The following is a 12,849-nucleotide window of genomic DNA, read 5'->3' as shown; positions in this document are numbered from 1 at the left end:
TTTCCTTGGCTTCTTTATGCACATTAATACAAATTTTTACTTGGGGTGCCCAAACTTTTGATCCCCACTGTACATACAGTAGCAATGACGTGTTTCAGGAATTAATTCTCTCTCTCAGATTGCAGATGTATAGTCACATTGTAAATGGTCATTCCTTAAATACTCCAAAAAGGTGCCAACACACAGTGTCAGGGGTCAAGGGGAGGTGTCAACTTATTTTAGTCATATGCAGGTATACACTTTAAAATTTGTTTAATAAAACTTATAATGTATAGATAGTTTGTTGTTTGTTTCTATTGAGCTGGAAAAGGCTGGAGATACCTTAAATGATTCCGGGTTAGCTGTATGAAAAGGAGGCTTGTAAACATAAACAAGTCTATATGAATGGACTTGAGAGTACTACTTCTGGAAGCTCTTGTGGTTATATGCTAGCATTTAAGAGAATTGGAGAAAGGGGGGATATGAGTATAATGTCTGAGCCAAAAATGACATTTTACTCATATTCCCCCTTTTTGCAATTCAGGTGGTCGTGACGTCATGCCACGCCTCCTCCATTCATGTATGTAGGAGGGGGCGTGACAGCTGTGTCCTGCTACAGTATAAGCATATATCTAAATGCTGTTTAAAACAGATCAGGCAAGATGGCAGTCCCTGTAATATTGTATAAAATAGTGATTCTTTTAAAATTTCCTATTATAAAATAGAAGTTGATTAGAAAAAAACGTGTTTTAATATCTGTCTCTGATCAGTAAAAAATAGAGGTGATACATTCCCTATAATTAATAGAATATGTTTTGTTATTAACAACACTTATGTGTTATAGGCCACGGACTTGGACTCAGGACTTTGGGGTGAAATAAAGTATTCAATTTATGGCGCTGGATCAGATCCGTAAGTAAAATACATTTTGTACACAATTTCTGATGTGGGTTGAACATACTGTATGTATAACTTTTTCATTTTTTCCATTAATTTTAGATGTTTCTCATGCACATTAATATATTTACTGACCATTTATTAACAATTGTTTAATGTTAAATATTCTTTACGTGAATAAGATCATGTAAAGGCTTGGGCAATATTAAACTGCCAATGTTCTGTTATGAATCTAGGGGGTGGACCAGATAGATGCCTTGGTGCATTTGGTGAATCTGCTAAACTGTGTTTTTTTCCAACTGTGAAACTACAGCTCCCAGTATGACCTAAGGAATGGTAAGGGGTGCTACTGTATGTTGGGAGTTGTTTTACCCACTATCACTGCAGAATTTACAGATATAATTGATTCCTCACTTTGTCAGCAGATCTTTGTCAGCAGAAAATAATGAATATAACCCTGCCAGAGATGGCACAACTCTGCAAGGCTGGACTGGGCTACCAGGATACTATAATTTTTCCTGGTAGGCCATCAACCCTGTGGGCTAAGTGGGGCCAGCCCAGCGTCCTAACCGGAACTAGGCCTGGAATCAGGCACACCAGCATTTGCCCACTGAGCAAGGCCATCCACAGGGCTGGTTGGTCCGGGACATATTTAACTATGAGCATGCTTTAATGACACACCAATTGTTAAATGTGGCGCTCAGCTGTTACACAGTGAAGAGCTATTGGCTCCTTGACCTGTCAATTACTATTGTGGCTGCCCATATTATGCAGGCAGCTACAAGACGCCAATCGTCTCTTCCCACAGATGACACCTACAGGTCTCTACCTACAGGTGGCATCTACCTACTTGGGGCACCTGTATAATGGGGAAAACTACGCAAATGGATCTGTCTACATACTGGAGAGACCTACCTAATGGGGGGGGACCTACCTATTCTTCGCCAAGAGGTTTATTATTACTGTTCGGAGTGCTATAGGTGCTGGAAAAGTGCAGAGGGTAAGATAATTGTATAGCAGGTTCTGTAGAGACGAGTTGTGGCTGAAAGAAATTATGATGGTCTGGGCTGCATGGAAAAGAAAAAAGGAAAGTTAATGACTTCAATTAGAGAAGACGTTACCTGATGATAACTGTATGTAATCACTTATATGGTCTGCAGAGCCAGTGTAGAGCTGATATCTACCACTATATGGTCATTGTATGGAAGGAGGGGGGTATTTCCTCCTTGTATATTGGTAATATTTGTCTCAGTATACAGGATGTTGTCCTTAACAGTATGATGGTAATATGTATGTTGATTATTCCTCCTTGTACACTGGTATAGTTGATAATATTGTCAGTATAAAGGATTTGGTCAGTAATAGTATAGTAATATGTATGGTGACAATATTTCCTCTTTTTATTCTGGTGTTATTGGTAATATTGGTCACAGTATACAGGATTTGGTAAGTAATAGTATGATGGTAATATGTATAGTGATCTTATTCCTCCTTGTATACTGGTACTATTGGTAGTATTGGTCAGTATACAGGTTTTGATCTGTAACATTATGATGGTAATATGTATAGTGATAATGGAACAAAAGTATAGTCCTCAAGTGATCTCTATTAGGTGGTCCAGGAAAGAATCTTAAGGGAGAAAAGGGGGGGGGGGGGGATAGAGTAAAGGGGTATATATGAGATTAGACCATAAAGAGAATAAAATAGATATTTAAAAATGAAAATATGAATATTAATATGGAAAAGGGGAGATGTAGCTGGGCCCTTGCAACTCCCCCTCATTATTAGTTAATAACAAATGCTGACAATATAAAAAATGGTAGGTAAATAAAACAATAAAAACAATACTGCAATGTTAATGCTCCCAAATAGTATGACTCCTACAGACAGAGTTAATAAATTCAAATTTTGAATATTCCTATGGGAAGAAATTGTGGCAACAATGTTCCTGTAAAGAACTGCTGTGCAGCTATGTATCTGTAAAATCCTGTGGAGGAAAAAGTTGGTGGGACTATGTCCCGCTCACCCGATCCATCTGGGCAACAGCCTGGCATGATGTCCTGCCGGCTCAAACTGCTATTGGCACTTCTAGCTGTGCGGGGTGGCTGCTTGTCAGGCAGACCATCTCACTCAGCGAGCGCACAGAAGCAGGAGCGATACATGTGGCAGTGAGTGGGGTCCTGAGTGTTGCTGAGCATGTTCAGAGAAGAAAAAGGCACTAAGTTTGAATACTGGCCAGTAGTTAGGAAAATGTTTCAGTCTCTGTAGACAATATGTATCAGTAGGAAATTGGCATACTATTGGTAGTATTGGGGATTAAAATGACAGGCTAGATGTGTTTCAGGAGACTACTCCTTTATTCAGTAGCTGGATTCTGATGGGGGTAGTGGTCCTTATATACTTACGATGTTCAGTGGCCTAATCAAAAGAAGAAATTAGTTTCAGGAATAGGATAAAAAAAAGAGAGACACAGTGCCGCGGACGATCAGATCAGCCATTGTTAGTGCCGCAATGCCGCAAACGACGTGATCTGTATTGATCACAGCACCTGAGGGGTTAATGGCAGACATCAGCGCAATCGCTGATGTCCGCCATTACAGGCAGGTCCATGGCAGCCGACAGCCGCCGGAACCCGCCGGGAATGAAGCGATGGCGCATCTCCTGCGCTCGTATCACAGGGTAGTGGTCCTTATATACTTACAATGTTCAGTGGTCTAATCAAAAGAAGAAATTCGTTTCAGGAATAAGATAAAAAAAGAGACACAGTGCCGCGGTCGATCAGATCAGCCATTATTAGTGCCGCAATGATGCAAACGACGTGATCTGTATTGATCACGGCACCTGAGGGGTTAATGGCAGACATCAGCGCAATCGCTGATGTCCGCCATTACCGGCAGGTCCGTGGCAGCTGACAGGCGCCGTAACCCACCGGGAATGAAGGGAGCGCATCTCCTGCGCTCGTATCACAGCCGTGCCGTAAATGTACGGTGCTGTGTGCTAAGAGGTGCTATTCAGCGCCGTACACGTCGGCACTGCTGTGCACTTTGGTACACACCAACAGGCTCAAGGACTTGCCCACCTTCTGTTCCACATTATTGTGGAGGGCTGGAACTGCTTTTTTCACAAAAAAAGACAGCTTGGGACTCTTCACCTCAGCTCTGCACATCAGTTCTCTGAAAGGTGCAGAGTCCACCACTTGAAAAGGGAGGGACTGCAGCACCAGCAAATTGGACAGGAGCACATTCAGCTTCTGCGCCATTGGAGTGGGCGCATACTGCTGTCTCTTGGACATAGCTTCGCTGATGGATTGCTGCCAGAATTACTGACTCGAAGTAGGAGTAGCAGGAGCATCAGGACCGACAGAAGATGGGTATGATAGACAGCTCCCTTGGGCTGAGGTGGTGGAGCCTTGGCTAGCTGAAATGGAGCGGCGTGCCACTGGGTGATGCAGCAAGCTGGACCACCGCATTGGAGCCACAGTTCTCCCAGGCCACTTTATGGTGACGCTGCATATGTTGACACAGGGCCGTGGTGTCAACATTGGGACCCTGGCCACACTTCACCTTCTGCCGACACATCTTGCATGTGGCCAGGTTAACATCCTCCGGATGCTTGATGAAAAACTGCCACATCGCCAAGTAGCTGATTTTCCCCCCAACAGTCCGCACTGACTGACTGCTACTGCCGCCTACTCCAGGAACCACAGTTCCACTACCTCCCGAGCAAGTAGGCTGCCAGTAAGCAGGAGGTCTAACCCAGGCACATTTGGCTCCAGACTTCCTACTGTTGCCACTATGCTGACTCCTAACCATTCTACCCCCTTGCTGGCTCAGCTGCTGCCTCACGGGCTGAACCTGCAACCCTCTTCTGCACCGGGCTCCCAAGTGCGATCGGCTTCATCATCATCGAGTTGTGTCTGCACGCCACTAATGTCCTCCTCCGGTTCCTCAACTGTGTGCTTCAGAAGCCTGAACGCTCGCAACACCACCTCCCATGCCACTCTCCTCATCACTACTTGCCCGCCTAGCGGAGGAAGCGGCGGATGTCTCCTCCAATTCTTGGCTGGACAGTAGCTGCTGACTGTCCTCTAGTAGATCGTCCTCACTAAATAGTGGAGCTGAACCCACAGCATAGGATACTTCTGTGGGGGCAGGGAACAGCATAGGACAGAGGCAATTGGAGGACAGGGTCTGCTCCCGGGCCTTGCCAACTGAGAGTTGTGCCTGAGGAACCCACCGACTGTTGACTGGGGGTGTCAGATATCTCCTGGGATGACGTGGATGACCAATCAATGAAGGCAGATGGGTTGTTGATTGAGACACGACCACTAACTGATACAGGGAGCTCAGGCCTCTTGATGCGACTACTGTTGCCACGCGCCCCTAGTCTGCTGTGACCTCTGCCTGCACCTGATGAATTTAGGACTCTGCCACTCCTCTGTGCACTTCCTGACACATCTCTGCCTGACATACTTATACACCAGCTGAGTGTGTATATGTTACACTTATGAGAGGAGGACAATACACTCCACTACGCTTACAACTATATTAGGCTACAAAAACAAGTGTGTAGCTTTGGCTGGCCTTTCAGAGTAACTGGCCCAAATTAGTTTAACAGGAAAAATAAGCATACACCATGTAAGTGTACGTATAGTTTACACTTATAAGAGAAGAAGAATACACTATGCAACCTGTATTAGGCACTAAAAGCAGGTGACTATGGCTTTTAATGCTAACCCTAACTGGCCCCTATAAGCTTTAGAGTTGTAGTACACACCAGTGCTGCAGTACAGAGTCTCTGTGTAGTACATCCCAGTACAGTATTATTAGGCACTAAAAGCAGGTGACTATGGCTTTTAGTGCTCACCCTAACTGGCCCCTATTAGCTTTAGAGTTGTTGTACATTTTAGATGCCCTGGAGCCTGGACCGCACTAAATGGAGTTTTATCGGATCACGTCAATATTCTGATTCGTTACGAATCAAATTTTTCACGAAATATGTAACGAATTCAGATTCATCAGATTCGACGTGCTCATCTCTAATTAGGACTAAATGATGATAAAATTAAAAACAAAATGAAAGTGGTTCCCATAGACAAAGACATTTTGCTTCTTTCTATAAACAAGGGATCTAATGATGCAGAATAATAATAATTTTGTAATAATAACATTTGTTCAAAATGGATGTACCTGTTAACCCAAATAAAAATAAAAATAGTAAAAATAAAAATAGTAAAAATAAAAATAAATAAAAATAAAAGTAAAAAATAAATTATAAATAATAAAAATGAAAAAATTGAAAGTGTATATCTGAACAAACTTGTATTAAAAGGGCAACAATCATATATTAACCCCTTAACTTCAGTGGGAGCATAAATGGACATCATGGTGCCTTGGTACTTAACGCACCATGATGTACATTTACGCTCCACCATGTCCGTGAGCACGGGAACGGTGCTCGCGGCAGTGCGGTACTTTAAATGGATGATCGGATCGCCCGCAGCGCTGCTGCGGGGATCCGATCATCCAGCATGGCAGCCGGAGGTCTCCTCACCTGGCTCCGACTGTCTCCCGGGGTCTTCTGCTCTGGTCTGAGATCGAACACACCAGAGCAGAAGATCACCTATAATACTGATCAGTGCTATGTCACGACGAGCGACGTACATGTACGGCGCCGCGAAGTGTCACTTGGCGCGCGGTGACGCTGTATGTCGCTGGGTTCCGGGAGCGCTGCATCACCGGTAGCTGTTTGCTGTGTGGGCATGCTGGGACTTGTAGTTTTGCAATATTTAGAGGGGTTCAGGTTGTAGATCACTAAGTGGGCTCAAAATGTAGCCCTCCAGATGTTGCAAAACTACAACTCTCAGCATGCCCAGACAGCAGTTTGCTGTCTGGGCATGCTGCGAGTTGTAGTTTTGCAACATCTGGAGGGCCACAGTTTTGAGACCACTGGACAGTGATTTACAACCTGAACCCCTCTAAATCTTACAAAACTACAACTCCCAGCATTCAGGAACAGCATAAAGCTGTCTTGGCATGCTGGGAGTTGTACTTGCGTGCCTCCAGCCATTGCATAACTACATCTCCCAGCATGCCCTTCCGCAATCAGTACATGCTGGGAGCTGTAGTTTTGCAACAGCTGGAGGCACACTGGTTGGAAAATACTGAGTTAGGTCATAGAACCTAACTCAAGGTTTTCCAACCAGTGTGCCTCCAGCTGTTGCAAAACTACAACTCCCAGCATGCATGGTCTGTCAGTGCATGCTGGGAGTTGTAGTTTTGACCCCCCCTCCCATGTGAATGTACAGGCTACATTCACACTGGCGGCAGATTACAGTGAGCTCCCCGCTTCAAATTTGAGCTGCGGCAAATTTTCCGCCGCAGCTCAAACTCCTAGCGGGAGACTCAGTGTAATCTGCCTCCAGTGTGAATGTAACCTAAAAACACTACACTAACATAAAATAAAGAGTAAAACACTACATATACACATGTATACTGCTCCCCCTACCACCCCCCTTCCCCAATAAAAATGAAAAACATATTGTACGGCAGTGTTTCTAAGATGGAGCCTCCAGCTGTTGCAAAACAAAAACTCCCAGCATTTCTGGACAGCAATTGATTGCCCAAGCATGCTGGGAGTTTAACAACAGCTGGAGGCACCCTGTTTGGGAATCACTGGCATAGAATACCCCTATGTCCACCCCTATGCAAGTCCCTAATTCAGGCCTCAAATGCGCATGGCGCTCTCACTTTGGAGCCCTGTCGTATTTCAAGGCAACAGAATAGGGTCACATATGGGGTATCGCCGTACTCAGGAGAAATTGCCTAACAAATTTTGGGGAGCTTTTTCTCCTTTTACCCCTTATGAAAAGGAACAGTTGGGGTCTACACCAGCATGTTAGTGTAAAAAAAATAAACATTTTTACACTAACATGCTGGTGTTGCAAGGGAAAAATGCCCCCCAAAATTTGTAATGCAATTTCTCCCGAGTACAGAGATATCCCATATGTGGGCGCAAAGTGCTCTGGGGGGGGCACAACAAGGCCCAGAAGGGAGAGTGCACCATGTACATTTGAGGTGATTTGCACAGGGGTGGCTGATTGTTACAGCGGTTCTGAAAAATGCAAAAAAAAAAAACACACCCACATGTGACCCCATTTTGGAAGCTACACCCCTCACGGAATGTAATAAGGGGTGCAGTGAGAATTTACACCCCACAGGTGTCTGACGGATCTTTGGAACAGTGGTCCGTGAAAAGGAAAAATTTTGCACAGCCCACTGTTCCAAAGATCTGTCAGACACCAGTGGGGGGTAAATGCACTGTACCCCTCATTACATTCTGTGTGGGGTCTAGTTTCCAAAATGGTATGCCATGTGGTTTTTTTTTTGCTGTCCTGGCACCATAGGGGCTTCCTAAATGCGACATGCCCCCCGAGCAAAATTTGCTCTCAAAAAGCCAAATATGACGCCTTCTCTTCTGAGCATTGTAGTTCGCCCGCAGTGCACTTCAGGTCCACTTATGGGGAACCTCCATACTCAGAAGAGATGGGGTTACAAATTTTGGGGGGTCTTTACTGCTATTAAGCCTTTAAAAAAATAGAAATTTGGGGGAAAACCAACATTTTAGTGAAAATTATTATATTTTTTTTACATATGCAAAAGTCGTGAAACACCTGTGGGGGTATTAATGTTCACTTTATCCCTTGTTATGTTCCTCAAGGGGTCTAGTTTCCAAAATGGTATGTCTTGTGGTTTTTTGTTTTTTTTGCTGTTCTGGCACCATAGGGGCTTCCTAAATGCGACATGCCCCCCAAAAACCATTTCAGAAAAACGTACTCTCCAAAATCCCCTTGTCGCTCCTTCGCTTCTGAGACCTCTACTGCGCCCGCCGAACACTTTACATAGACATATGAGGTATGTGCTTACTCGAGAGAAATTGGGTTACACATAAAAGTATACATTTTCTCCTTTTACCCCTTGTAAAAATTCAAAAATTGGGTCTACAAGAACATGCGAGTGTAAAAAATGAAAATTTTGAATTTTCTCCTTCACTTTGCTGCTTTTCCTATTAAACACCTAAAGGGTTAAAACATTTATTGAATGTCATTTTGAATACTTTGGGGGTGCAGTTTTTAAAATGGGGTCATTTATGGGGTATTTCTACCCTGAACTGGTCCCTGAAAAATTGTGAGTTTGAAAATTTTGTGAAAAATTTGAAAATTGCTGCTGAACTTTGAAGCCCTCTGTCTTCCAAAAGTAAAAACTCGTCAATTTTATGATGCAGTCATAAAGTAGACATATTGTATATGTGAATCCCCCCAAAAATATTTGGAATATCAATTTTCCTTACATGCAGAGAGCTTCAAAGTTAGAAAAATGCTAAATTTTAAATTTTTTCATCATATTTGGGGATTTTTCACCAAGAAAGGATGCAAGTTACCACAAAAATTTACCACTATGTTAAAGTAGATTATGTCACGAAAAAACAATCTCAGAATCAGAATGATAAGTAAAAGCATTCCAGAGTTATTAATGTTTAAAGTGACAGTGGTCAGATTTGCAAAAAAGGGCTTCGTCCTAGAGGTGAAAATGGGTTCCGTCCTTAAGGGGATAAATAGTGCCCTATGGGGACTATTAAAATGTAAAAAAAAACAAAAGTAAAAAAATGTAAAAAAAAAAATTTAAAATCCCCTCCCCCAATAAAAAAGTTAAAACGTAAGTTTTTCCCATTTTACCCCCAAAAAGCATTAAAAAAAAATAATTAATACACATATTTGGTATTGCCACGTGAGTAAAAGTCTGATCTATTAAAATATATTGTTAATTATCCCGTAGGGTGAACGGCGTAAGCGCTTTTTTGTCACATTTTATTTTTTCAAAAATAATAAAAAATTTATAAAAAGTAAAACCTAGGCAAAAGTGGTACTGATAAAAACTACAGATCATGGCAAAAAACAGTAGCCCTCATACCGCCCCATATACGGAAAAATTAGAAAGTTATAGGTGGTCAAAAATGGCAATTGGTGGCAATTCCAAACATACCAATTTTGTTAAAATGTTTTGAGATTTTTTTTAAGGGGTACAATTATAGAAAAGCATATAACATGGGTATTATTTTAATCGTATTGGCCCACAGAATAAAGAAAAAATTTCATTTTTACCGTAAAGTGTACAGCGTGAAAACAAAACCTTCCAAAATTTGCTAAATTGCGGTATTCTTTTCAATTTTCCCACATAAATAATATTTGTTTTGTTGTGCAAAATAAGTGATGTAATTACAGAGTAAAATTGGTGACGCAAAAAACTAGCCCCATATGAGTCTGTGGATGGAAATATAAAAGAGTTATGATTTTTGGAAGGCGAAGAGGAAAATACGGAAATGCAAAAATAAAATTGGTCTGGTCCTTAAGGTCAAATTGGGCCTGGTACTTAAGGTGGGAAACATTTTTTAAATCAACTGGTGCCAGAAAGTTAAACAGATTTGTAAATTACTTCTATTTAAAAATAATAATCGTTCAAGTACTTATCAGCTGCTCTATGCTGAACAGAAAGTTATTTTCTTTTTGAATTTCCTCTCTGTCTGACCACAGTGTTAGTAATGTTTAGGACGGGGCAAATATGCAAATATAGGGGGGAATTTATCATTATGTGTCTATTGTAGACACAGTTCTACCCCTTTACACTGCTTGTCTATTGTACACTCTTGCTCAGAATTTACTAAGGATGTGCACTCCTTTGATCTTGTGCAAATGTAGAAACGCACCCCCCCCCCCCATTCGCTCTTCATCTCTACCTCACAGGAAAAGTGAACACAGGGATTTTGCTCTATTGCTTTGAGGCCTGGATTCCATTGAGTTTTTTTTGTCCATCACCAAAAACGCCAGAAAAACTGTCACAGCTTTTTCCTGTGTTTTGTCAGCTTTCTTGCGTTTTTGCTGGTGTGTGGAAACAAAAAAATGTACTAAACTTTTTGTTGTTTTTTTTAGTAATGGATTCCGTCTATAAGATGGCTTCCACTACTAAACCTGAAAATTCTACTATAAAAAACACGCCACACATGTATTTTGAAATAAACACTCCCCCACAGCCCTCGTTAACCATTTTATTGAAAAAAAAAAAACGCTGGTCATCGTCGCAGTCCACCGAATCTGACTTAGTCCTCCGCATTCACGTATCTGAAATGAGAAGAAAGAAAAACCAAGAAATAGTAAATTTTTTGTGTTCTCCCCTGGGAAGAGCGCACATAATGCAGCGTCTTCCTAAACAGGGAGCTTCCAGTTGTTGCTAAACTACACCTCCCATCATGGGGGCTGTAGTTAAGCAACAGCTGGAGTCTCCCTGTTTGGGAACACACTGCTCTGTTCCCATTATGCAAAACGCATAATGTGAACAGAGATCTGTCCCTCTGCCCTTGGACTACTACTCCTATCATGGGACAGAGTCTGTCCCATGATGGGAGTAGTTGTAGTACCGCATCGCTGCTGAGGGATTGCACTTGCACATCCCCCAGCTGCGGGACTTTTAGGACTTCTACTCCCATCATGGACAAACTCTGTCCATGATGGGAGTTGTAGTCCAGGGGCTGAGGTGCAGATCACACCGGGTCATTCTGCAGAGACCCGCTGCGATCCGCATTTAAGTTAGGAAGCCGGCGGTACAGGCGACTACATCGCGCTGCCCGCGACTTCTATATACACTGACATAATTCATATTCCCTGCCGGGAGACCGGAGCTCTGATTCGTCAATAGGTATTCTCCAATCAGAGCTCCCGTGTTCCAGCTGTGGCGATTATGAATTATGAGTGTATATAGAAGCCGCAGTGTAGATGCATGTACCGCTTAATACATGCAGATCGCAGTGGATCATGCGCTGAAGATCAGCTGCGATCCACATTTATTAACTATACAAAGCGGTGGTACATGCGTCTACACTGCGGCTTCTATATACAGCTGTCATAATTCATAATCGCTGCCGCCGTAACACGGGAGCTCTGATTGGAGAACAACTATGTAGACGCATGTACCGCCGCTTTGTATAGTTAATAAATGTGGATCGCAGCTGATCTTCAGCGCATGATCCACTGCGATCTGCATGTATTAAGCGGTACATGCATCTACACTGCGGCTTCTATATACACTCATAATTCATAATCGCCACAGCTGGAACACGGGAGCTCTGATTGGAGAATACCTATTGACGAATCAGAGCTCCGGTCTCCCGGCAGGGAATATGAATTAAACCTGAAAATTCTACTATAAAAAACACGCCACACATGTATTTTGAAATAAACACTCCCCCACAGCCCTCGTTAACCATTTTATTGAAAAAAAAAAAACGCTGGTCATCGTCGCAGTCCACCGAATCTGACTTAGTCCTCCGCATTCACGTATCTGAAATGAGAAGAAAGAAAAACCAAGAAATAGTAAATTTTTTGTGTTCTCCCCTGGGAAGAGCGCACATAATGCAGCGTCTTCCTAAACAGGGAGCTTCCAGTTGTTGCTAAACTACACCTCCCATCATGTACTGCCGCTTTCTATAGTTAATAAATGTGGATTGCAGCGGATCTCCAGAGGATGATCTGCTGCAATCCGCATTTAAGTTAGCAAGCTGGGCAGTACATGCGGCAACATCGTGCTGCCCGCGGCTTCTATATACACTGTCATAATTCATAATTGCCGCCGCTGGAACACGGGAGCTCTGATTGGAGAATACCTATTGACCAATCAGAGCTCCCCTCTCCCGGCGGGGATTATTAATTATGTCAGTGTATATAGAAGCCGCGGGCAGCGCGATGTAGATGCATGTACCGCCTGGCTTGTTAACTTAAATGCGGATTGCAGCGGGTCTCTGCAGTATGACCCGGTGCGATCTGCACCTCAGCCCCTGGACTACAACTCTCATCATGGGCACAGTCTGTCCATGATGGGAGTAGTAGTCCTAAAAGTCCCGCAGCTGGGGGATGCGTAAGTGTCA

General features: G+C 43.0%; 1 protein-coding gene across 1 annotated transcript in view; it reads left to right on the top strand.

The window, feature by feature from the left end:
• Nucleotides 1-12,849, top strand: part of CDHR1 (cadherin related family member 1) — a 197,256-nt gene that overhangs the window by 118,144 nt on the left and 66,263 nt on the right. Inside the window, exon 16 of the mRNA XM_056530930.1 lies at nt 824-891. Within this exon, the coding sequence (XP_056386905.1) occupies nt 824-891 (68 nt within the window). The remainder of the gene's footprint in view (nt 1-823; nt 892-12,849) is intronic.

The sequence above is a fragment of the Hyla sarda genome, chromosome 7 (assembly GCF_029499605.1).
Source record: "Hyla sarda isolate aHylSar1 chromosome 7, aHylSar1.hap1, whole genome shotgun sequence".
Taxonomy (NCBI): Eukaryota; Metazoa; Chordata; class Amphibia; order Anura; family Hylidae; genus Hyla; species Hyla sarda.
The sequence above is the reverse complement of the archived record's forward strand: the minus strand, read 5'-3'. Positions and strand labels throughout refer to the sequence as shown.